This window comes from Falco naumanni, chromosome 16 (genome assembly GCF_017639655.2).
Source record: "Falco naumanni isolate bFalNau1 chromosome 16, bFalNau1.pat, whole genome shotgun sequence".
Lineage (NCBI taxonomy): Eukaryota > Metazoa > Chordata > Aves > Falconiformes > Falconidae > Falco > Falco naumanni.
This window is the reverse complement of record NC_054069.1, coordinates 3,518,883-3,545,839: the sequence shown is the minus strand read 5'-3', so window position 1 is coordinate 3,545,839 and position 26,957 is coordinate 3,518,883. Positions and strand designations below refer to the sequence as shown.

Sequence of the window (26,957 nt, the reverse complement as noted above, 5' to 3'; positions counted from 1 at the left end):
AATACCATCTACTGGCAATTTAGCTGAATTTCAGTACTACAATAGATGGCATCAGCTCATATTTATAAAGATTTTTAAAGAGATACAGATAAAGGTTGCATTTGAATTTCAGATACTGATTGAGAAGTGAATCGTTTAAATATTCATTGTGCTGCTTAGGAGAAAAAAGTGAAGAGCTGTTTTGTTTTTTCCTTCTAAGTGAACATTTGGGAATTGCCTGTAGACTGTGGCTGTGTTTACTCTTGTCATTCACTTCTGTCCATCCGTGGCTGGTCTTTTCTGGGAATTGTGTGTATGTGTGTGTTCATTTTGTCCCCACTCATCATTTGGGCATAGTTAACAGTCACAGGCAGCATGTCTCAGCTATCTGTTCCTGTCCCTTCTTTCTCATAATTCTGAATATTTGTAGTTTAACCATATTTAAAATCACATCTCACGCTTCACCTCATACGTGCAATTTGTTTCATGTCTTTTGCTAACAAATAGCATCTCGCTGGGTACCAAATCTTTACTGCGGTGTGCCTTGGCATGACAATTTGTTTGAAGGTTTCTAAATGTGGTTGCTGCTGGGGAACATCTGGTTTCAGCGGGAAAACAAAGAATAAAGATGCAGTTTGCCGTGGGACAGTTAGAGCTTAAGTGAAGAAATGGGGGGGGATAAGAAGGTAATGTGTCCCTTCCATTTTCTTCAAAGCAATGAGCATTTTTAAAACTTCAGGGCTCATTCTCACCAGTTCTTCAGTCTGACTTAGGACAAAAGCGTGAATAACCCCAGCAGCTCTGCCTGACTTCATGGAGGATTTCCCAAATTCCTGTCTCATCCATTCATTTAATTTAGATTTAACCGGTATACGTACTCACATTATGCAACTAAGGACACATTAAAGGGCACACATTGGTATTAAAAGCTGTTGTAAATGACTAATTTTTTATTAGACATAAATAACAGATTAATCTGGGTCAATGCACCCAACAAATAATCCACTGAACTTCAGGAAGATAGAAATTTAGGTCTGGATCGGGCAACAGACTCTGTCCTGACCTCCTGAAGACTCTGGTACGGTGCTGAATGAATTAATTTTAACTGCAGAAACGCAAACTGAGTTACATTCATTGTGTTAGAGCTATTGCTCTAGAGCCGTAACAGAAACTTAAGAGGTCATGCTTGTTTGAAACAGGCTAGTGGCTAATGCCTGGACAAAAAAGATTGTGGTTTGTGTGGTTTTTTTTTAATAAAAATAAAAATCAGGAAGAGTAAGTTGCAAATAGAACTTTCATTCCGCAGACGCCTGGGTTGAACAGCCATTTGAGGCTGGTGAGCGCACGATGTCTTTATTAGCGTTTTTATAAAGACAATATGGAAACACAAAGTGTGCATAATTGGTACCAGTCTTCATTAATCTTATGTAAACGAACCAGTCGTTTGGCATGCGACGTGCAACTGTCTCATTAAAGCTAAATTAAATGCACGTTTTATTGAGCCAAGGCAGGTATCCATTGCCGGTGTGGAGGCAGACAGGGCACAAACACGAACACGCTCAGGCCGCCGAGCGCAGTTTCGCTGTAGAAGACAAAAAACGTGCTTTCAGATACGACAGACCTCAGGGCCAATCCTTCAAGAAATCCCGTTCTCGTAGCTCCTGTGGAGCTCGGGCAGAGCGGTGAGCGGACAAAGGGTGTGGGATGGAAGGTCGACAATGTGAGTGTAAAACTGGCTTCTTCAGGAGGCTTGCACCTGGCTTTGGAGCGTGCCGCAGAGATTCCTCCAGGGCTCTGAAGGCCACCGTGACGTGATGCAGGCTCGTGGGCTGGGTGCTCAGCTGGAGGCTTCAGCAGGACGATGCCAACTTGCTTGAACCCCAGCTCCGAGCTGGGCTGATCCATGGGGAAGTTATTGCCCAGACTTCGTGTTTTCTCTTTTCCATCCAAAATAAAAGCTGACACTTGGGGCTGAGGCAGCAAGAGCTAAGTCTCTGCTTTCTCCGCAGTTAATGATTTTCAGGAAGAACCTTTTGTCAATAGGAAAACATAGCTCTGAGACTTTTTTTTTAAATTATTTTATTTTTTACATAGAAAGAAAAAATAAGATAAAGCAGTTGTCTGCTTTAGCACCATTCGAAACAGAGGAAAGCTAAATGTGTATGGAACCGAATTACGCCAAATGTAAATTCAGAAATCTGGGAGTCGTTTTCTTTTGTCAGTGGTTGGCATTATCCATCTATGTAAAGAAATGTTACATCTTCCAGCCCTGTTCCTGACTCAACAAAGTACTTAAACATGGGCTTAACCATAAACACATGCTTAGCAGGCACTGGAAGCAATGCAAACAAACCCAGTGCTTCGCTGCGTTGCTCAGCAGGGATGGGCCTTGTGCTAAAAGTTCAAACGTACAAAATGTTTGGGCTTTTTTTGAGCTGGGACACACTGGGTGGGGAATTCTTGGATCTTAATGAATTTCCAAAGTGTGTAGGGAATAAAACACCAAACAACTTGAAGGATTGGGTCTGTGGTCCTGTTTTGCGCTGTGTATAGCCTAGCTGAGCTTTATATGAAATTAACCCATTTTTCAATGGGTGCATGTTTTAACCAACTTCTTTTTGTTTGTTTTTTTTTTTTTTCTTGTTTTCAATTTTATACCTTCCCAGTCTCCCCTGCCCATGGAGCCCGTCCAGCGTCCTGGAGCTACTTCCCCCCTTGTACGTTTTCATTTATTCCTTTTTAATTCTTTTACTCTTTCTATCCCTGTCTTGCTCTCTGTGTGTGTGTCTTTTTTTTTTTTGTTTCTTCTTCTGCACTTGCAAGTCAGTAGCACTGATGCTTTGAAAGATGTTCAGGGAAACCAAAACAAACCTTCAGTCTAACGTGCCTTTTTAAGAGCTCTTTGGACATGAAGCAATACAGCAGGGAAACAAAGAAACTGATTCAAACTCTGTTGGAGATGATCAAATCAATTTTGAATCAATAAAACTATAACTGAAAGAAATTAAGTGCCAGACAAGCGAATACAAATGTCAGCTTGAAAGAAAGAGAAGTTAAAAATGGTTGATGGAGAGGAATGAAACATGGCTCTGAAAGTTTTTTAGAATTTGAAAATCTGCAGAAGCAAAGATGCCTTTTTTTTTCTTTTTTTCTTAAATCAGAAAATGCTGTTTGTGCTTAGCATCTCACAATGCCCAAAGTAAAAACTGTCAAGCTGTGTGGGAGCAGCTTCATTATCCAGAGTCCTGCTTTGTGTTGCCATGGTCTTTTCTGGATCCTGCTAGTGCTATTCTAAAACTCATAGCAGTAACCGAGCATCAGTAAAACTGGTGGCTGTTTCTGTAGATTTAACATTTTTTACAGCACATTTACACATATCGACTCCCCCTGGGATGTTGTTTTGATTTCATAAATCAGTCTTAAAACTGGATATGCAAATACTGTAGATAGATATATGTAACAAAATACATAATACGTGTGCGTATATATTTTTCTTTTCCCCATGCACGTACACGCTTCCAGCCCCTTGGCATAGAGACTGTGTGCCGATCCCCTCGGAACGTGGGAAACGGGCATGTCGTTCACATTCATGCTACTTCCCCCAGGAGAAGAATGTGGTTTGAGAGCAAAATCCTGGTTTCTTGTGTGAAGACTCACCTGCACGTGGCAGCATTATCAAACGCTCTCCAGGCGGAGAGGAAGGGGAGAATGGGGTTTGTATCTCAGGTGTGATCACGGAGAGGGTGTGAGGTGAGGCTTCTTCCCCGGCACGTATCCAAACCAACGACAAAAGCCAGGGAATATATAAACTGGGGTAGAGTTTTTAAGAAGGAGGGTAAAAATTTATTGCTACGCCTGGCTATACCCACTGATAAATAATTCAACCTGCCAAAAAGTTTGGGAGGAGTCAGAATAGTTGTCACAAATAGAGAAATTGGGAATGCTTGTAAGATCCAAGGCGTTTCATTTGGACATACAGGTATGGAGAAAAGATTTTTCTTAGTTTTTTCCCTCTTTTATAGCCAAGTTCCTTGAATCCATGAACCCTTCAAAGATGCAATTCCTGCTAAGGCTCAGTAGCAGTTAACATCAGATAACAAAGGCAGAGTTGGGGGTTTTGCCCCTTTTTGACATGAAAACAAAGAACATTTCTGGTTCCTTAATGCAACCTGAAAGGTTAACATTCAGTCACTCTCCTTTTTGAGCTGTTTGTGAGAAGGAAGACTTCCACACTAGAGCAGCTATAGTGTTTCTGCTCAAAGGTATGAGGCTTATTAGTGGTTCTGCTTGTTTTTCATGTGAAATTAATTTCTTTTGACAGCCATGCCCCTCTGTGAGTCATGTAATTGCAACAGAGACTAGAAGTTTGGCTGTCGCGGCACACGGAGCACCGCTGGAGAGATCGTGTGCCACATCCCTCACATGCCTGAGCACTCCTCTGTGGTCTGCACTGGTGGAGCTTGTTTATAGTATCTCTCTGTACCACAGATCATGGTTGCACATTATAAGTAGTTTAGGAAAATGCATTCTGTATTTTTTAAGTAGGGAATCCTCGAGGTCCTGTTCAGGCTTCGCTGGCGTTAGGAGGAAGTTACCTTCTGGGCTCACAAAGCAGTTTTTAGACACTGAAGTTCTTTTTTGGCCCTCAGCTTCCACAGATGAAACGAGCTGAGATCAAAATAAGGAGGCAAGGGCTGAAATATGTTTTTGAAACTGGGACAGAGCGCCTCTGAAAGTGAGCTCTAAATCTTTAGTCTCCCAACCATACCGAACACCATTACTGTGCAAGTTGCAGCTATAAAATTACTGATTCTTCCACTAGCATTTGGCAACCTAAAATGAGATCTGTTTTCTACAATTTTTTTTAACTCTTCACAGTGAAAACTCCGTTTACAGTAATACATGCACATAATCTGTGTGTTTGCACTGGAATTGAGAATTAGACTGCCTACACTGTGGTCACACCTGAGCCAGCTTTAAGCCCAGTTGTTCAGGTAGCAGTAAGCATCCACCTTCTTCCTCGGCAGCTCGAATTTTCTCAGGATTTGGGTGTTTACTTCTCTTGTTTCATCTCACCTCATCTTTTTTGCTATTCATCCTGCAAGTTTGGCATGTCACTTCACTTAGACTTCTTTTTGCACGTAGACATTGCTAGTTAAGAGTCTAGACCAAGCCAGAGAAGCAACACCTTAGAATGCAGAACATTGACATCGGGATTTCTCTAGCACTGTTTCTCTCATTTCTCTCTCTGCAAATTAAATTTTTAGTCTCCTGCAGTTTGTTCCAGGGGATATTTTAATTTAACTTTGTCCTTTCTCTTGCCTCCTGCCTGTCCCTCTGCCCTCTTCCCACCTGACCTTAATTACGTGCAGATTTGGAGATGGATAGTGTAAAGCCAGGTTCTGCATATGTTACAGAGGCTCTGAACCAGTCCCAGCTGAGCTCAGGTAGAGCCCGTTACGTACAATTAGTGTCTCAGTGTCCTAACCAAGTCTAACGCTGTACGTGATACCAATAACCATTTACTAACACCCTAGGTTTGGTTACAGACACTAGGCGTAGTTAAAATTGTTTATTATTCTTTTTTTTATATGTATTAGTATCTGTTGGCTAGAAAAACCGATGCCTGATGCTAAGAATCTGCCTTCTCACAGGCAGATTTTTCTGCAAGTGATTTCATTCAGTGAGTCCAAATCTTAAGAGCACTGCTTAACGTGAACTGGGTCTTGCATCGTGAATGCTTTGCAGGATCGGTGGCTACGTGGTTATTAGTTGTGTATCATAAACTGGCTGATTCCCCCCACACCTCCCCGCTGACTTTCTAAATTTAAAGTGTTCTTCCTTTCCCAGGCTTTCAATTTTTGCCTCAGATATATCCAAAGAGTGTGCCAAACCCTATTTGACCATGTTCTGGAGGAAAGAACTTGCTTGAGTAAGAGAGAAAAGAAATGTGGTTAAATACTATAGTTTTATGGCAATGTAAATGACCCAAATGTGTACCCAGTTGCACGGTGATAGCAGAAAACAACTGCGTTGTGTTGTCATTGTCATGACAACGTTGCTATAGCTTTTCAGAACTAGCATTAGGTAAAATTAAAGCGTTCCAGTGGAACTAAGGAACCGAGATCCATCTCGGGTACATTTTATGTACTTAAACAATTTGATTGTCAGTTATTGAGAGTTATTTGACAACAGACATTTCAACATGTTTTTCCTTTGTTAAATCATATTTGGACTTTTGGTTTTGTGGATCTCCTATGTGCTTTGAAAGAAAATCCAAGTGGAATTTCAGGAGAGACAGAGTAGCAAACTGTGTGAGCTTTGTTTTCCAGCAGGCTGGATCAGGGCTTTACAGCAAGGCAGGTGACGCTGTATTTCTTGCAAAGTGTTCAGACAACGTGTTGTCCTCTTATATCCCTGTTTCATCTCGTCCTTTTGCATCAAGGTTGAAATGAATTTGCAGGGTAACTGTACCTTCCGTAGAGATCGTGCCAATCTATTCTTTGGGTAAAATGAATAGGTTAATGGTTATTTGATATTGAAGTGATGCTAATAAATACAGCCAGTCGGAGCTCACTTGGGTCCTGCTGTACACAACACTGGTATTATGTTCCAGCTTATTAAGGAGGTTAATGCTTATGCAATTTGGTGATTTTAAGTGCTTGGTAAGTGGCAGGCATCTTTTCTAATTATATTTCAACTGATTCCAAATCTTCTTGTGGTTGCCTATGTGTAAAGCACTGCCTCTGCTGAAATCCTTGTCTGTATTTCCCTTGTTACCTTGTTCCATTGACTGTAAAGTCACCAAAGGTGGATTCATTTCTGTCTTACTCTCGCAATAAGTGTTGGATGCTTGCTTTAAAAAAAAAAAAAAAAAAAAAAAAAATATATTGGTATCATTTTGCTGGTAGTTTGCATCTAGGATACATTAGGAATGCCAAACTTTTGTCTTCCATAATTGTGTTGTATTGCTTGCTTTCGTGCAGTGAATTCCGATAAAGTACTTATTTAATCTGAATTGCTTTGGTAATTACCTGGTTTTAGGAGAAGGGGATTTATCACGGTGAGCACCCAGACTACATACAGCTGTAAGACATGCTATTGCAGTGGTTAGCTTTCTAAGTCAAAGTATGTGTTCAGAATTGTAGTTTAAATCAGAACTGCAGCGGCATTTTCCTGTTTTTCATTTCCTTGGAGTCTTCCTTTCTCCTTCCTCTCCCTCCTTTGTTTCAAGTGATTCTTCCCCCTTCTTTTTTTCCTTCCTGTGTTTTGGCAGAAATAGAAAGGGACAAGAACTGTGGGCTGGCCTGTGGAAATGCTGCTATATACAGCATTCATCTGGTCTTCTATGAAAGTCGCACCATAAAATCTGTGATTCTGCTGGAAAAGAACGAGTTTGAGAGAACAGCTCCCTAGAAGCCTGTGTGCCAGGAACAGATACCGACAGAAACTCTGAATGATAGATCCTGTGGTCACTGGGCAAGTGCACGTGGGTGTGGACGATGGGCATCCCAACAGCAGCGACATCTGTCCTGCCCTGGGTACCAAAGAGTCACCGTTCAACCCTCTCTGGGGGAGTGAATTTGGCTAAAGTAGAATTTTGCTTCAGCAAGCCAAGCAGCATCGAGCCGTGTGTTTTGTTCTGCTTTTTCAGCAGCAGTTTGGGAGAAGCAACCAGGCAGGCCCCTGGACCTGGCCCTGCTGCTGCAATGCTCCCTGCCCCTATGGGGCACAGCAGCCCCTATGGCTTTCCCCACCGCCAGCCATTGTGGCACGGCAGTTCCAGCCCAGTTTGTGCAGCTGAAGCTGCAAACTCTCTTCTAAATGCATGTTCCTTTTGCAAGAGGGCAAGTTTTTGATGTTTTCATTTCACGCTGCGTGAAAAGCCACCTGAGGATTACTGAGGTTACTCCATAATCTGTCATTTTAGGAAGCTGCAAGAGAGTTGCAGGTACATATGGATGCAGATGCCAGTGAACAGCAGTTTTGGGAGGCCTCTACCAAACTGGGACAAGTACTGGGTTTACGTGGGGAGTAAAAAAAGTTCTCAAAGTTAAAAAGCGTCAAATATTTTTTTCTGCATGCTGCAATGAACCTCTTAACTATGAGAACATATTTTTATATGCAACTTGCTTTTGAATTTAGCCTTCAGTGGCAAATCTGAAATACTTTTCCTGTCTGCCTAAATAAGATCTATACCTCTTGGTTAGCTCCGAAGTGAGAGACGAGCAAGATTTTTTTTAAGTATTTCAAGGAAGTTCCTAAGGATACATAGAATCAGAAATGCATTTTTTTTCTCCCTTCTTAATCTTTTAATCCTTTAACAGTGCAGATGTTTTCTGACAGCAGTAGTAAGAAGCAAGCATGTGTTTCAGCAGTATTTTTTAAGGACCGGTGTTCTTACCCACAGACTCTATTGTGGAGTTTTAGGTGATGTTTGTAGTTGATGCAGTGTTTGCAGTCTGAACAAATAGCTATTTTTGTAACACTTCTTAGGTGCTATGGAAACACGTCTTGATGGTAATCAGGTATTTGTGAGTAAATTGGTTGAGTTTTTTCTTCAAGACGCCTGGATTTGCAAGTGTGGAGTTTTCCTTGTAGGAGAAGGGAGGTGGGTACTACTGCTGTGTCCGAAGGGTCCGGGGGAAGCAGGGCCAGAGGAAGCTTGGCAGGGATGGAGATGCCATAGCTGGGGGGAAGACAAGGATAGAAGCCTGGATTAAACCAAAAGGGCACCTAGTGACCCAGGATGAAGGGAAGGATACACTTTGGTTCTGCAGGGTTTTGGTGTTTTGGTGTGCTTTTTTTAAATTTTGTTTTTTCTTTTCTTTTTTTTCTTTTTTTTTTTTTTTTTTTAGCTGAAGTAAAGACAGTTTTCTAATCTGTGACACCTGCTGGTCTAAGCCCTCCCAGCCCCCAAGAAGGGGGAACCTCTGTAATTTCAGAACCAAGTGCCACCTGTGCGCAAGCAAGTCATTTACAGGGCTAAGGTATTGCACCTGGGCATCGCCTGGTACCCTGTGCAGTCAGTCGCACAGGTGCACACTGAGACAGGTGATTCCCTGATGCCCTTTTGGCTTCTTTGTACAGTGTCAGTAGCAGCACAGGTGCAGGGCATCGGTGAATGGGGCCTCTGTCTCCAACCCCAGGCCAGATTGGCACTAACGTTTTTTCCTGGCGCAGCTGAGTCTGTTCTTCATTATGCAAACGATTGCACCCAGAGCTGAGGCAGCTTATCTGCCAAAAAGACCCCCAACAACCCCAAACCAACAAAACACTCCTAAACACCCAGTTGGGGTGTAGGCAGAGCCGTCCTGGCAGAAGAGCCCTTCTCTCAGCCTAGGTTATCCCGAGGGGAGCAGCAGGGCTCTGCCAGCTGCGGGACACGTATCACCATGCCCTGCGGGTGTAATTCCAGCGCTGGGAATCAGCCTTGAGCCTCCTGAAGTCACAGGGAAATGCCTGAAACACAGGTAGGAGGAAGAGACGGATTAATTTCTGTATTCCCTATGGTGCAATTTCTTCCTTGTGTGTGGTCACTCACAGCCTCTGTGGCTTTTCTGAAGAATTTGAATCCATAGACAGTAGCTTCAGGCTTCCCGCATTTTGACAGGTACTTTTCTGGCAAGTCTTGGCTGTGTTTCCTGGGGAATTTTAATTGGAAAAGGAAATGAACAAGCATGGCGTATGGATGTCTGCACAGTCTGCATGCATCCCGGCAGAACTAATTCCGTAGTTCTGTGTATCACGTAGGTAAGAAAGAGATGTGTTAGTGTTTCTGTTAGGGAAACACGGATGGCGTTTGGGGCTGGCATGCTTAACCTTTTTGGGGAGGTTGAATCCACCAAAATAGGACTACTTGTGAAGTAAAACAGTAAAACTTGGCTGAGGGCAGGGGTGTTGGAGGCACCAATGCACTATTAATAACGCCAGCTTTCTTTTCACATGTTCTGTGCTTCTTTCTCACTCTGCCTGCTCTCCACCTATTCAGGTTGGGGGTGTGTGTATGTGTATTATTTTTAAGCTAGATATTTTTTCCTTTCTCACAAGCTCTGTCAAAAAATGGGACTTAACTCTAATAATAGCTGGCTTGAGCAAAACTGCAGTTATGTGAAGAGCTTTGAAATCATGGAGAAAAGGTAGTTTGTTCTGCTCGGCTTTTCCTCTTCTTTTCTCCTGAATAATTCTGTAAATTAGTGTGGGAGCAGAGTTGTGGCTTAGAAATATTTTCAGGCAGCTTTAACTTTAGCTGATAGCACACAGCTCTGATCTCGTCTTGCATAGGCATATGGGTTTATCAAGGGTCATGCCAGTGCCTATCTCAGATCTCCAATTAAAACCTGGCCCTGTTAAGTTCGCAAAGGCTGAGCAGCTCCACCAGCATCTCTCTGTATGTGGAGGAGGGTGCTTGGGTTCTCACTCCATCTGGCCATCGCTCCGATGCCCGTAGGGATCAGTGCCGTTGCTACATCTGCAAGAAAGTGTCTGTGTGAAACTATAAATTAATGTAAAAAGTGGAGAATATATGCTGGCAGATCTGTAGGGATTGGCTTTCTCGGGAGGTCCTGGTTTGGGCACAGCTATGGTGTGTGTTTGGGAGGACCCTTGAGTTAACACGTAGAAAGGCAACTTGTCTGCTGCTTGGGCAAGATCTGCAGCATTTTCCACCAGAAATCCTCCACAAGCGAGAACTCCTCTGCCCCTCTCTGCCTCTCCATCCCTCTCTGTCCTCCCTCCTTTTCTGCCCCTCTCCCTGGTAGTGTATTTAGCTGCTGCAAACTGCAGATCGCAACATTACTCTGGCCTTTAGGACTTGCTTTGCTAGCTCATGAATCAGCCTGTGTCTGTGATTAATTCAGAAGCCTTTGCTGATCTGAAGTTTCATCTGCCGGATTTCATTTAAGAGCTTGTGTCAGTGCCGCGCTCATTCTTCTTCAGCGTTTAATCCTGTAACTGCGGTGGGAAGCTTGCATCAAATTCTTTGACTTGTTCTCATGGGAACTTGCTTTTGCTAAAGGAAAGGCAAGTGAAAGCCCTCTGTTACCCACTGGGCTTTGTGTTGCAACATTCCTAACTGTTTTTTAACCTTTGCAAATGGAATACTTGGGAGATTTTTCTTGCAAACCTACCTGGACAGCCTTGGCAGACCATGGCTACATCCACCAAAAGAGCAGGTCACCACATGATTGGCCAGGTACTGTGCGACATGAGATACCTTTATGTCAAACCTGGTTTCTGTGAGTTCTGTGAATCAAATTAAATAATTTTCAGCTTATACCCATGGCAGTCTATTGCATGGTGTGCTGTTCTGTTAGGGTTTTTCCAGTCTCCCGGTCTGCTTTCTTCAATAATCTTAGTTCTCCCCCAAACCCTTTTTTAAAAAAGGGTTTTTTTGTTTATTTGGGGTGTTCTTTTTTTGTGTTTTGAGAGTGTTTGATTGCAGGATACATCTAGCCGAGTAAGAAGCAGCACTGAAAAATACTGGCTGGCTAAGTTCTAATAATGACTTGAAGCTTCCTTCAGTGGTTAAATTGGCAAAACCAGAAAGTGGAAGAAGCTACAGGGTATGCTAATTTTTTAGGTTACTCTGCCTTCCCAGTACTTCTACCTGAAATAACTTTTGGAATGTAGTATAAAGTTCAGAATGCTTTAAGGATTGAAGCGTGTGGATGGAGCCTTTTTGTCTATGATTTCAAATGCTTGGGCTTGTTAGCTGTGCTTAAAAGATAAACATTCATCATCTACCTCTTCTGCTCCACTGCAAGCTGATGAACACATAAATAGCAGAAAATGCATCTCTTTTGTTTGCTTTTGTTCCTTAAAATTGTCTGGCAAAAGAAATTAGGAACAGAAAATGAGACGCACATGTGAAGATGATTTTATTTTCAATGAAATATTCAGAAAAAGCAAGAGGACATCCCAGCACTGCAGGGTACAGTGGAGGGCAAAGATCCCCTGCCTAGGGCAGAGCCCATAAGCTCCAGAGCCAGAGGCCTTACCTCCGTGTGGTGACATGAGCAAGCTCTTCAGCCGTGCTGCAGTGCTGTGCCAAATGCGGGCTTCTTGTTTCCAGGTGCAGCAGAACCACATCCCTGCTCGCTCAGGTTTCATTCCTAAAAGAAAGGTGCTTTGTGACAAGCATTAAGTATTTTGCTTTACAGAAAACAAAGTGCAGGTGGGGGAAAGGTGCGCCGTTGTACGCCACGTAGTAAAATATCTCCTCGAGCACTATAGATCATCAGAGCAATAATTTTCAAAGGTAATACCCGAATCTGCTGTTGAGGGAGCTCTGTATCACGGGTGATGCAGCTCGTGTGTTCCTGCTCTGATTAGCAAAAAGAGGATTGTGCAATCTCTGGCCCTGGTTTGAAACTCTGCGCTGGCAAAGCGTGCGAACCACAACAGTCTGTCACAGCGCCGTTAATCAGCTGTGTAGGATTCTGCCTGCCCCAGCCCGGCCTACATTGAAAAGCAAAAAACCTAACCAAGCTGATGCAGGGACCCAACACATCCTGGCGGGTTTGGGTAGCTTACTGCTCTGCAGTCCTGTGTGCTGTTTTGCTCTTTTGAATTGTCGTATGTGCATTTTTGTGCGTACATTTTGGATAGCATTGCTACCCATTTGTGTTGGGATTTTACTGAGTTTTGCCAGTGGGTTTGGTAGGAAGAACACTCCTGGAACAGGGAGCTGGTATCAGGAAGAAGGTTTTGTATTCAGAATTGGACATATAGAACCAAATTGAGGAGTCATGCTTGGCTGCTAAGGAAAAAAGTAATGTGATGGTATCATCATTGTCCAAGCAAAACAATTCCAGTAATAAATACCAAGCCGGAGAAGAAGCATTATTTGGAGAGATGAGTCAGCAAACAATTTTGAAAATAATACATATCCTTGAGGAGAAATTGTGCACACCAAAAGAAATTAGTTTTACCCTCCTGATCAGCAAGATGTCTGCATAAATAGATGCAGATTCCTCTTTAATCCTTCTGACCCTGAGGTTGTCCAACTTATCTAGTGAGCCTGCATGTTAAAGTGTGTGACAGCAATTACTGAGATTGATAAACTGCAGCGCAGCCTCATATGAACTGAGGAGCTTGGGGTCAAACGGAGCTTGCTGGTTAAACACAGCATCACCAGTATTTATCCCTCAAGCCTGTGATAAACGCAGGTAACGGCACCAGCTTTACTGGCCCTAGAAGGCTGCAGGGCTTGGCTGAGGTTTCCTGAGCCCTGTGTCCCCGCTGCTGGGTGCTGGCGTGGGCACGGCGGGGACGATGCCACGGCTGGTGGCACGCTCGAGTTCTGGCGTGTTCTGCTTTCTGCTCCGGGGTGTGCTGGGCTGCTGATACAGGTGATTTTTGGAGCTCAGCTGTAAGCGAGGATGCTGTTAAAATGCTCTGTGTCGTTTTGCATTGTTTCTGAAGAGCAGAACTCCTAGAGAAATTTTAATCGAGTTTGTTTCCTGTGATCTGATCGATGTGGCCACGAACTGTGCTGGTTAGCAGCCACGTGGGGGGTGTGTGTGTGTGTAATTTCTTTAGCACTGTAATTAGATTGACAGAACGGGCACACAGAACGGTGCAGAGTGAGGGGACAGATGGGCTCATGTGCACATGGCCCAGCCTCTGTCCAGTGTGGCCGCGCTTCCACCGGGGCGTGCAGGCGTGCTCAGCGTCTGTCCCTTCCTTTGGGCCTGCTAGCACGGTGGGCGCAAGGCTGTGCAGCGGTGAGTGGCGGGGGGCCTGCAGACGTGCCCCTAAACTGTGAAAACGGGGCTGTGGCCCCCACTGTGGCGTTCCTCTGTGGCGTTCGGCCGTGACGGTGCAGCGTAGCGCCGTGCAAGGAATGAGAAAGCCCTGGATAAACTCGAGTGCACCCGTCCCGAGCCCCTTCTGCGCGTCCACGTGTTTTCCTTGAGGAAAACCAGGAACCGCAGGCCCGGCTCCGGCCCGGTACCGGCGGCTGGGGCGAGGCCGGGGCTGTGCCGAGGGAAACCGCAGCCGACCCTGCCCGGCTGAGCGGTGCGGCCCCTCGCCCGTACTGGGGAGGCTGTGGGGAGCCCGGGGCCGGCGTCCCCCCTCCCCTCAGCCCGGTGTGTGTCCCCGTCCCCTCTGCCCAGCCCGGCGGGTCCCCTCCGCCCGGTGCGTGTCCCCCCTCAGCCCACCGGTGCGTGTCCCCCTCCCCTCAGCCCGGCGCGGCGGCTCCCCCCAGCCCCCGGCCCGCAGGTGCGGCGGGTCCCGGCGGCCGCTCTCCGCTCCGGGCAGGCTGCGGCGGGGCCGGGGAGGTGCGGGGGCGGCCGAGGCGGAGCTCCGGGACACACGGAGGCGGTGGCAGCGGGCCGGCGGGGCACGGGCACCTGCGGGAGGTGGAGCGGGGCCGGGCCGGCCGGGGAGGGGCCTGGCGGCACCGCAGAGGCGGCCGGCACCCTCCGCACCTCCCGGCGGAGCCGCCCCGCCTGCCGCTGAGCCCGCCTCGGGCAGGGGCGGGCCCAGCCGGGCCGGAGACCCCCGGGCTCGGCGCTGGGGCCGGGGGGAGCCAGTCGCGGACGGCGCGGGAGGTGCTGTGGCTGCGCCCGGGCGCGGAAGGTAAGCGAGGCCCCGTATGTCGTGTGTGTGTCCCCCCCCCCCCCCCCCCCCGCATTAGCGTCTTTCTTATGTAAGACTTGAGGAGTATTTTTAGGTTCCTGCGCCCACTTGTTGCTTAGTAACTTGCCAGCTATTGAATTTGCGGTTTTCGAGCATTAACGCCTTCGAAATGAAGATTTTTCCTTCCTGGTAGCGGTGGGCTGGGCGAGGTGCCGGGCCCGGCAGCACCCCCCTGACCACCACCGCCCCGCCATGGGGCCGCTGTGGGTCGGGAGCCCGTGGCCGTGCTTTGAGCCAGGTGAAAAAAATACCTGATCGTGAACAATTCGCAGCGACGGCCTCTCATCTGACACCCTGGCTGCTGGTTGTGGAGCTGTTTGTTCCTGCGGTGAGGGGAGACCCTCGGGGATCGGCTCCTGTGGGCAGGTTGCCTGGCTTGGCGGTTGGCGTCTCTTGCCAACCGAAGACTGATTAAATTAATGCCGTGTACTTCCCCCCCAGCCTTGCTAATTGTTTTACTTCTGGTTCCCTTTTGCTCATCTCCGACTTCGGGTTTCTATTGCACCTTTCGACTCACGAGGTCTGTAGTTGTAAACTGTTTTATTGGACTTAGTCTAGGGTCATGGGTGTGTAGCAAGCCGGGGCTGTTAAAGGGAGTCTCTTTCATGCCTGGGATGATTTGTGTGAGGATTCCCACCCACATCCCAGGGAAGGAGGAATTTCAGCCTGCGGGCCCCCTCCGGCACATACACTGTCCTTGGGGTTGCAGATGTGAGAGCGATGCTTCTTGCTCAGATTTATACCTAGCTCCCAAAGAGGCAGCTGACAGATGGGAATGTCTAGAATTTGAATTTCAATAGGGTTTTGCATATCACTTTATCTTTTTGTTTTCCCTCCCTCCCCAGACTGGCACTGGGAAGACATAGGGTGCATTCCTAAGCGTTAATATTATTGATGCTGTTGATGGGGAGAAGGGGGCTTCCTGTTTAAAAATGCTAGTCCTTTGTGTGCTGGAGCCCCGGGGCAGTGAATGCACACTCTGAAAAATAAAATTCCCAGGGAGAGTAGTTACCGTGATCACAGTAGACACTTTGCAAGAAGCCATGGCTCGTCTGTTCATATTTGTTCAGAAAACCTCCTAGAAGCTATAGTCCATTTTAAGGACTAAATGCCCTGCGGGATCTTATTATTTATGACAGAGAAGACAGGATGCCTTCCCTTTCCACTCTTCCTCAACCTCCTTTGTTCTGGGCACCACACAGGCATGATAAAAGAGTCTCATTTGAAATCAAAGCTCTGAACTGGTAAGATAAAGGGAAAGAATAAAGCAGGCAAAACAATACAATATCTGCATTCCTAAGTCTTAGAAAGCAGATTTGGTTCGCCTCAAATCCCCTAATGTATTGGGCCCAATTTTCATTTTCAGTAAAGCTTTTTTACCCTTCTTGAGCTGTGTAAGGAGGACATATAGGAAGATGTCATTTCCATCCTCTTTAAAGCTATTGTGTCCTGCCCGTGCTGTATAAAGTGACTGACTGCAGTGTGAACGAGGCTCATGGCCGTTGTCTTCAACATTGTTTCCACTCCAGGTGAGTGGAAATTTTGCTTCTAAAGGCAGAATCATCTTGAGGCTTAATGCAGGTGTTAGTAGCTAAACAGTTTAGAAAGTCGGGGTTATAAATAGAGAAAGAAGCAGAATGATACCAATCTTGGAAGAGTAGCTCACTGTAATTTGAAAGTAACTGGTCTGGGATGTAACAGCTGCCCTCTGGCTAGTAAAAATGGAGATAGGCATCTTTTGTGAAGGGATTGGGACAGCAGCAGCAATGTTACTTGTCATACTGGGAGTACTGCGAGCTTTGGAAGAGTCTGTATGCTGAGGATTAAAGTAACGTCTGTGCCGTGTAGCTGAAGAAATGGGAGGTAGCGTGCTTTGGCCTGAGTGTCCGCCTTATTCCAGGTGGATTGCTTATGTTTGTTTCCTGATGGAATAAAAAGGTTCCTTCCCAATGTCTTCCTAAGGCCTTGCATAAGAGCAAACACCCGCTCCCTCCAGGATTGGTCTCCATCTGCCAAACTCCTCGTTATTCAACTTCTGCTGTTTGTTGATTCATGTCAGATCTTTTTTCGTTGCTTGCCTCCTCCCACCACCCAAGCTGGAGCGTGCTGCCATGCAAAACTGGAGTAACTTGACTGCCGCAGTCACTCCGGTTATCCTAGTTTAGCTAATGTCAGGATTGGGCTGAAGCGTTATTTGTCTTTGAGTGACTAGTGAAAGCTCTGGGCTGCGTGCGTGTGTCCAAAGTACTTGATGTTATTCAGGGTTGGCTTGGGTTACTGTCAAGTTTTTGGAAAATCTCCTGCAGCACTGCTGCCATTTGTAGCAGAGGTAGAAATAGTGTGGGTGAGGCTCAAGCAGCCGTGCTGCAACTTCGTTCAGACTGTTTCGAAGCCGTTTGATCAAGGGAAGGATACTGCATGCAGCCTATGGCTGGTGTTTGGATAAGGGAGGGCGAAGGCAGTTTGCCTTCACGAAAGTATGAGTTGGAGAACAGTCGATTCTTGACTTCTCTGAAGGTATGGCAGCTGTAGACAGGACAATAAGTATTTGGTTTAGGTTGTATTAAAGGGAGGCTGAGGTCAGCCTTTAAGAAACTCCATCTGTAAGGATAGCTAGGCTAGCAGCTCAAGTAATTACCAACAGAAAATGGGTGGCATTTTCATCAGTGGGGACTGTTGATTTGGAGAAACTTCGGGTAGAGATGGCTGAGGTACAGTTGAACCTGCACTGGTATCGTCTGATGGCATCTTGGCTCTTGAGTGTTATCCTCTCTGTTCCATATCTGCAAGTATTGGGAGAGTAATACACACTTAGCAGCTTGGTCTTGATGCTTACTTGATTGTCCATGCTGATGCTTACCTGGTTGTCCTTAATGCTGCTGCCCCACTTGAGGTTCAAGATAAGAAATCTGCTAACCGGTGACACCTTCCATGGGACACGGTGCACCCACCACCTTTGGGCTTGTTCTGAAATAGGATTTTTTCCAAACTATACAAATTGTGTAAGTATTAGACATGCTTTTAAGTTACAGTATCATGTTCTCTTTACAGCAAATTTAGTGTGACGTAAAGACTTCAGTACATTTTGATGTCAAGATCTCACATCCGTATTGGTGTAGCGTGTGCTTGGGCATGCCAGGTCAAATGATCATGATATCCCAAAGTGAACATGGGTGAAAGAACACTGTCTCCCTGACAGGTAGTTCTGATGTTTAATTCTGCTCAGAATACTGTTTTTCAGGAGGATCATTAATCTCCAAGGTAAGCTGGATAAGCAGGACTGCATTAAACTCTGCTAAAACATATAGAGGTTTAGCAAAATTTAGTATGAATAAGAAAATACGTATTTCAGGTGCCTCTTTTGCTATTTTTTTCTCCTAGCTCTGCATTTCCCAGTTTGCTCCCCTTGTTTCCCAGTCCCACTGCTGGCCTTGTGACCTCTGTGTCACCTGAGCTGCTGACGCTACTGCCCTGTGTGCTGCATGCCCTCACCTCTATCGTTTCGCTTTCAGCTCCCACTTGTTTTCCAGTTTTGGCCTCTGATAACTCATTTCCTTTGAACTACAGCCCCGTCTATTCCTTCACCTCCAGTTCCAAGCCCTTGAGGCCCTTGTCTCACCTAACCAAAGCCCATCCCTGCTGCATTGTCACTAAGGCTGTAGTGCTGCTTTTTATTCCAAGTACAATTCAAACATGTTAATGGAATTAATAGGTTGACCTTGTCAGTCCTTGTACCTTTGAACCCCCCCTCCTTTCTCAGTTAGCCTTCAGCTAACTGATTTATATCTCCCTACCATATATTGCTTCCCTCAGGGTGGGTATGCTGTACTTGATGGAATTAATTCAGAGATGTCCTGTGGTCGGTTTGTTCAGGAGGTCAGGTCGTATTATCTTAGGGCTCCCTTGTGACCTTAGAGTCTATGGAAATGTCAGATGTATCTGTTAACCTGGAAAGTGTTGCATATTTCATGGTATCAAACTTTTCTGTCTCTACATAGGTGACATACCTATGCATCTAGCTAACCTTGCAGTTATCATTCTTATCCAGTTATAAATACTCCACAAATTTGGCAGAATTTGGCAATGAAGAGCATGGAGAGAGTTCTTGCCAAAAAACTTAAAAAAGTGGTTCCTGGTTCCTCTATGCATTTTCTCATTGACGTAACAGAAGCCTTCTCCAGGTTCAAACTGTAGGTAGTGCTTGTGCATATCATTACTGATGCGTGATTTTAGTTAGATAATTACTGTTGAAAGCAGTCAATTCTGCTGGTCAGATATGTTGTTAGCTTTTGAATTTGCAATCTTCTGTCCCTGGAAGGGGACTAATTTGACTCAAAAGCAGCCAAAGCTGACAGAGGTTATTGTATAATCTGGGCATGAAAAAGCACCGAGCGAGCTGCCAAGCTGGTCAGTCTCTGATGCCAGATGTTCCTACGCTAACCAAAATAAGCCAGTACTCCAGCTGGAGCCAAAGGCTGGTGTTGGCAAGGATAAGGAGGAGTTGCCGTTTTGCTGAGATTATTGCCTACAGACGCTGCCCAAAGGAAGGCTCCGGGAAGCCTGGGCAGATACGAACAAATGCGGCTTCCTTATTGCTAGACTTTGTGTGGAAAGACACTGACATTGCTTATCACTTTTAATGACCTACTTTGCTCTCCGTGGGTATGGTGCTCTTGTGATTGTTGAAAATATGTGCTTATTCTTGGCTGGTTCTTGTCATCATAGTTAATTTTAATGGTTTTTATCTGATGACACTGAAATTAATCCCCTTTAACGTATTTCATGACTTCTTTTAACACAGAGGCCAGCCTTAACTGATGTCAGCCTGGCACAGGATAAATGCTGCAGCATCAAAAAGCACACAGCATTTTTATTTTGGGGGTTTTTTTTACAGTGCAAATCAGTAAGTACACATTTATGAAGGTTATTGGAGACAGAAGGATATCTTTTTAATTCTCACATTATGGAATTTTAAGATCTCCTTCTGAAAAATCTTTATAACCAGCGAGGGAGCCCAGTATAGATATTAGTGCAATTATTGATGTGGTGTTTGTTTGGTTCTTCGTCAAAACCAGCATCCTATTCAAGGACTAAAGGACGGTGCTTGGTGGTGTGTGGTTCCAGATTCTGGTTGGGTTTTTAGGGCTGTATAAATTAGCTTCCAAAATAGAATCTGCTGTGGCAGGAGGAAAGGAGTAAAATGTCTTGTTGCTAAGGAACATGACAGAGAACTGGGAGATGTGACTCAGTTCTTGGCTTTGTGTAATTTCTCTTCAGCAAGATGTGGGTCCACAGAGCATGTCTTTCTAAGCGTGAAGGGATGGATATTAAAAATATTTACTGAGGTTTTAAGGAGGGGCCGAGATGATGGATGCTGTGTGGGAAACCAGTTGAACTCAGTCCACTCACAGTTAAATGGATTCCTAAATGTCTGCAGAGTCAGGAGCACAGGGAATATGTGACAAAACCAAACGCGGCTTCTCATCTCCCGATTCCTGGTACTGCTCGTTCTTCAAAAGAGTGTGTTGTTGCTCTCTCTCCCCGCGGTAGAGTTTAATTTTAGAGGAGAATGGGTCTTGCGGGACTAATAGCCTGGAAAAAATGTAGCTTGACTTGCTGTAAATCTCTCTTCAGAGAGGATGGATTTTGCTTTTGTTTTCTAATACCTAGCTGTGCTTTTTTTATGACATTCCCACACCTTCTTCCATCTTTGATTTTGTGACTGGATATTGCAGTTTGTTTATATATTTAAAATTATGCAGCCACACGTGTTCTTGCATTTGACCTTTAGCACCATGCTCTCCTCGCAGCAGGGGACAGCTGGGTTCTGTAGCGTGTAAAGTCTGTGTTAACAACAAGAGAAACAAACACGCTGGCCCTGAGCTGCCTGTGGGTCAGCATACACCCTCCAAGATTTTCTCTTCAAGTCAAAGTTTTCTAATCCTGTATTAGAAAACCTGCTGCTGTCACCAGTCCCATGAAGAGGATTTTCTCTAGGCGCTAGTTCAAACCCAAAATATTAGTGATAGCAACAGGAGATAAAGCAGGTGTTCTGTATTTGTTTAGCATGGAGTTGTTTTCCCTTGGCAAAGTCTGATAAGGTCACAGGGGGAGAGGCAGTGGGTTTCTGAGGATGTCCTGTGGGAAGCTGCCTTTATCCCCTTCAAAATGTGTTGCTGGGTCACCGTACGCCTGGGTGTCTGCTGAGCGAGCACTTGCCTGTTGTCCACAAAGATGTGCAAGACTTGAAATCTGTTAATGCCCGCTTCTCTCTGGTTTGCTTTCCCTGGTCTTTGAAAAGAGGCAGGGTGTGTAAGATGGGAGGTGCAAGGTTGACTGTGTTGTCTTTTGTTCTCGGAGCCTTTGCATCATGGGGGTTTTCTTACTGAAAAGGGAAGGAAAATGTATGCAGAAAATAATTTTGGGGACACAGTAAGGCTGCATTTCCTAAAAGGCTTCTCCTGTTTGGTTGCCATCATTCAAAGCCACGGAATCAGGAGCCAGTGCTCTTTTCCATCCTACCTTGCCTTCTGTTGCCAACACATGGGCAATTGTAATGAAATATTAAATTTTAGAAGTGGTCTCAGGAAGGGCTTTATGGCCCAGACATGATACTTCTGCAGGCTGGGCCGAGATGCGCATCGTTGGACCGTGCTGTAATCGTGTGGGTGTAAACCCAGCGTAATTGCCTGCCTGCCAAACCTCTGCAGGCACAGGAGGGCTCAGGAGTCGGGACTCCGTGGCTTGCCGGTGCCTCGGCGAGTTCTGAGCTGGTGTGCCAGCGGGCTGAGGGTGCAGTTCGGAGGGTGTTGGCTTTGGCAGGAGCTCAGCCGGAGGAGGTCGGGTTTCCTGTGCTTTGCTCGCCACCCCCTCGCCTGGGCTGCCACAACTGCTCATGTTCTTCTGCCGTAAGAGCATCAGGTTCAGCAGATTATTTTTAATCTGGGTCGCTGCGGTGATTTAGCTTGTGGTATAACCTCACAGAAAGGTGTAGGGACATGACAGAAGTGCCATGATGGCCCTGAAGGCAGCAGGTCGGAGGGAGACGCAGGAGTCCTTGGCGTATCCCAAGAGCTCCCCAGGAGCTTTCAGCAGGTTCCTGAAGTAACCCAGGAAGGGCATGTTGTGCTGAACAAGAGCCGTGAAGCTGCTTTGAATCAGCTGATGGCTGACACATTTCTCCAGTAAACAAGCTGCATAAAATATATCCTGAAGTGCCTTTTCAGTCCGTGGCATCAGGGTGAACAAGCCCTGCTTTTAATGAACTCATTTTAATTTAATGGTTTTTATCAATGTCAGGGGAATTTTGGACCTCATTTGTACTACAAAAGCTTGGTGGTATAGCAACAGCGGCATGGTTTGATTGATAAATGCTCCTCGGGGAGGTACCGGCCATGGCAGTTTCCCAAACCCACAATAAACTACCTGGCACAAGTCTTCCTTTTTCTCCCCTCCCTTCCCACCCTATGAAGGCTTTGGCCAGCACAGCTATGTCAGCTAAGGGTGTGGTATTTTTTCTCACTCCTAATTGACGTATTCATGCCAGCAAAACTTCAGGACTAGTCCAGCCTCAGGTGGGGGTTTTTGTTTGGGTTTTGATGGGTTTTTTTGCAGCCAGTCTCGCTGTGCTGGATGGGGAATTTGTCTTTGCTTGTTCAGGCCAGGGTACTGAGCCAAACCTGCCGTTCTGAGGAAAATCAGCCCCTGCTCCTTCTAGGAAAGCCTCCGTTTCATGGTAAACAATTTGTTCTATAGCAGTTAAATCTGAGGTGGAAAGCAATACAGATAAATGTTAGGATTGTTGTTTACTTTTGTCTGCCTTTCAGTTGGTAACTCAGCAGCATCTCTGGCTGTAGCAGCCATTTAAAATTGTCCGGTTGCAATACTGCTTTATCGTCTGAATTTACTTCCATGACGCTTGTCCACCTGAACGCCTCACGTGGAGACACAAACTGAATGGTTCAGATTTATCACGTCTCCACTTCATTGGTGGGACAGTAGAGCTAGAAAAGGGCTGATGATTTTACCCACGTCTCCTTAGCCTGTAACAATTTTAGATTGGTTGCTGGCCAGAACCCTGTGTCTTGATTCCATAACTTCCTTGCATTCACTGATTCTGGGTTTTTCAAGATCAGCAAATGGGTGTAGGAGTGTAGGGCAACTCCGTGCACTGCAGCAGGAGAGCACCCCTTGCTATCGCTGGTGCTGTCACCAGTGGACAGCAATGGTTGGGGACCAGCGTTTTGGAGCAGAAAACATCTGTTCTGCAGGATTCTTGGTAGCAACCTTGGCATTGGTGCTTATGCAGAAACTGGGACTGCTGTGCTAGTTTCACCTGGAGCGAAATGCACCAGAAATTGGATATCTCTCGGGATGCATTGCTGGTTTGAGGGTCAAGTGATGCCAGAGGACTGGGAAGCAGGATAGAAAGCCTTTCAGCTTTTATTGCTGTTGGCAGAAAGACAGCATCCCTGACAGCCTCCTGAGCTCTTAGGGCTTACAAGGGTAGCTTAGCCTTATCAGACACCTACTTGCTTTTTTGTTGTTTGTTGTTACCTGTCAGCACAGAGATGATTGCTTGGATTTTCTTGATGTTCTCTTTTTCTTCCCCACCCAGGAGCAACCTAACTCCTATCGGTGAATCATTCTTGCACGGGTGTAAAACTCTGAAGCCAGTTTAGCCCAAGAAACTCTCACCGAGAGTGGGCACTGATTCAGAGAAGAGCGGTGCAAGAAAACCTTAATCAAGGAAACGTGCAAATGTTTCAACAGGCTGTTGGGAACTGAATCTCTGGTTACTGAACCTGCTCAGGCATTGCCCTGGCAGTGTGTTGGACTGCTGCATGGGTACACTGTGAGAGTGTGTTTGTAGAACTGTACTTAATGATGCGGAAAACAAGACAATTATTTTAACCTGTACTGAGTGGCTTGAAGGCAGAGCAGATTTATCGTGTTTTAAAAACTCGGGTCTCCTTTCTGGTTAGTGATGTAAACAAGTATCAGTGCCAAGCAAAGTCATCTTTGGACCACAGAAATGTATCCACTGCACCTATTTCTAGTTTTCGTGCCTGAGGTGACATCCCAAAGTCACTTCCTGACCTGGTCGCCAGCATTAGTAGGATTTCTGCAGTACTGGAATTGGATGCGTTTTTCTCCATTTTACATTTGTTAGCTGATGGACTAATTTTTCATTAAGTCAAGCAAGATACTGCATGAAGAACTGTATACAGAGTCTGTGAAATTATTCAAATTAATACCTGCATATTAGTTATTGCTTTATTTGTCTGTTTACTTGACTGTTGTAAAAGCACCTGTCTCCGGTCTATCACCTCCAATAGGTTTATCACAGGAGCCTGAGGGTGCTAACCCTTCGAAATTCCACACAGTCAGGATGGGGCTGTCTCCATGTATTTTTGAGCGGGGCTGATAGGACATGATAAATGAGCTGTTACTTTACTGTGATGATGGATGCAGCTGAAATCTATCCTAACTTTGTTTGGCGTGTCAGCACAATCTGTTCATTTATTGCATGTAATTAAAAAAAACCCTGTCAAACTGTAAACATTCCTTTAATTAAAGCCCCCATAGCCACAGTTTGTCATGCTCAGTGCTTCTGTGGTTTGTTAAATTGAGTTTGTTTGTTGAGAATGTAGACATGGGGCGTTTTGGAGATTTTAGGATTTCAGGTATTCGAAATTATTTTGGCTGCTGCAGATCAGTGCACTGTCACGCTGCTAAAAGGGACTTTATCCAAAAGCAGAACTCTGTGCCACTCAGATAGAAATACGCTAAAGTCATTGGAATCAGGTTTAATGTAAATAGGGGGACTTCATCGATACCTGGTAAAATAGAGGGGAAAATGCTTGGCTGTTTAAAGGGCTTAAAACATCATGAAGCATCGAGTGGCATAACCTTGTTCTGGGGACAAGGTTTTTCATGTTGTCTGGCTGAAGAATACCCTGTCTGCCTGTATGAAGCATTACTGCATAAATCTGTATTTTGCTGAGCCCCAGCTTCCAAAGCTGCTCACAGAATTTCAAGTTGTGCTTGTTGGTGAGCAGCAGTGACACTGAGGAGATACACCGTTGTCACCAGGGGTCTTCATTGCTTTTGATATTTGTTTGAAATGGCATTACTCCGCTGAAAGTTGATCACAGTACTTCGGGTTTTAACGCAGGTGCAATACATGGTTGTCTTTCCTCTCCGGGATCCGAGGCAGGAGCCCGGGAGAGCGATTGCTGGTAGTGCCGTGTGGTGCTGCAGGAGCCTTTACAACTTCCTGGAGCTGTAAAGGCTTCCTCACAAAGCACAGCCTTTTATACCTAGTGATTTGTTCTTTTCAAAAGAGCTCTTCTGTTGAATTTAAACTGCTTTTAAATCATGTATACAATGGCACTTTTGTTGGGAAGGCCAGAGCCCTCTCATTTTCAGAGTGGGCCTCAGGAAGAAAAGTTGACATTCAAGGGCATTGTTCTGCTTCCCATTCAAACCTCCTTCCAATTTGCATGAGTTTATTTGTGTCACCCACTTCTGCCCTGTGTGACTCTCCGTTTCCTTGACTGTGGATTATGCGGGACCGGGTGGTTTTAACAGAGTGACTGATTTCAGCAGCGTAACGATATTGCATAGAGAAATGGAGCGGGAGGTTTGGAGGGAGGGATGGCTCGTGAGCTATCTTCTCCTTCCTTTGTAGACTTCTTGTATTCATTCTGGAAAGGATAAACTGCATTTTTTCATGTCAGCTGCCTTAGTTTTCTATTAAGTAAAACAAAGACACTAATGTTTTTGTCTTGCAATGGCTTGAGAAGACTCGGGGAGCTCATAATGCCCTGGGAAGGACTGTACCTACACAGCTGCAACGAGGTTTTCATTAAAATTGCAGGTGTGCTGGAAGGGCAGTCTGTAGCACTTAGACCTAAACATCCTCTAGGTTTGCATAATATTAGTCATTTGTTTGTTCTGGAGACGCTTAAGACTACTAGAATGAGAGCCAGTAACAAAGCACTTATCTCTGCTTGTAGATTATAAACTGTGTTTGTCAGTGTAGGTGAGATTACTGCCATTGTTAGTTTAGCCTTGTTCGTTTTTCCAGAGATGAAAACTGCAGCTCCCAGGTGCTGCCCACCGTCCAATATGCCCTGACGGTACTTCGGTACACTCCCACCTGAAGCTGCTTTGCAGATAAACGTGTCTTTGTGTTAAATTCTTCCATTACAGCTGTCTCCTGTTATTTCTGCACTAGCCAAGATTAGAACAAAAGCCAAGTCTCTGTTTAGTATCGGACCTTGGAAAATCTGTTTCTGTTAATAATTGATACGAATGTTAATCCAGTTCTTGTGTGCTCTGTAGCATGTGTTGTGCTTGGCCTTGCCTGACTGGGCCAAATCTAAAGTGAACTCTTTTTTTTTTTCTTTTTTTTTTTTAATTTTGTTGTGCAGTGTCGAAAAAACACGGCAAGCTCATCACCTTCCTTCGTACATTCATGAAGTCGCGCCCAACAAAACAGAAACTGAAACAGCGGGGGATCCTGAAGGAAAGGGTGTTCGGCTGTGACCTGGGAGAGCATCTTCTCAACTCTGGCCATGATGGTAAGAAACAATCTATTCCTGAGTTCTTCCTCCATCAGGAATCTTATTTCAGGGTGATCATAGCTAGCAAAGGGCTAGTTGGTACTAGCGGAGAAATGTGGAACAAAGATCGATGGCTGAAATATAAATTGAAGCTAATCCTAATAAGAAGCAAGCATCGTGGTTCAGCGTGGGAGTGCTGAAGATGGGTGGAACTATGGAAGATGAATTCTCAACCTCCTGAAGTCTTTGAATAAATACTAAATATTTTCTTGCAGGGGATAAAATTTATGTGTCAGTGTCAATGAATTAATTAACTGGTATGTTAGATCCATACATTTCTATAACTCACTACCTTTGTATGATTCTAGCACAGTCTGCAGTATAAATCCTTCACCTGCCTTTGATGTCACAAAATTAGCAGGAAGTAACTGGATGTTATGTTTTTCCACAGCTTTTCTCTCAGCTTGTTATGGTGAGTTTTCTGTAGCTCTTCTCGGTCCCTTTTGCCTTCCCATTGGCAATTTAGGGAGGTAGGAGAAGAGCTGTCCATTCCAAGAAAAAAATTACAGTTGTTCCTACTCTTCCTTGGACAAATTTTAAGTTCACGTGCTCTTTCCAACCCCCTCGCTGTGGCATCTCCAGTCGAGGCTGTGAAGTCATTAACAAGTAGCAAACAGAGGACTGGGAATTCTTTCACGGTTCACTAGCCAAGGTCATTCCCACAAATAGGCCACACTGAGGGTCGTTTAGAAAAGCAGCATG

General features: G+C 45.3%; 1 protein-coding gene across 7 annotated transcripts in view; it reads left to right on the top strand.

Annotated features, from left to right (window-relative positions):
* The window catches only part of ARHGAP32 (Rho GTPase activating protein 32), a 257,980-nt gene that overhangs the window by 195,548 nt on the left and 35,475 nt on the right, over nt 1-26,957 (top strand). For 6 of the 7 annotated variants that reach the window (XM_040616048.1, XM_040616044.1, XM_040616047.1 and 3 more), the window contains one exon: nt 26,064-26,213. In XM_040616048.1, coding sequence (XP_040471982.1) covers nt 26,064-26,213 — 150 coding nt within the window. Of the gene's footprint in view, nt 1-14,353; nt 14,566-26,063; nt 26,214-26,957 lie in introns of those variants that run through there. The other variant, XM_040616051.1, reaches the window with a different exon arrangement.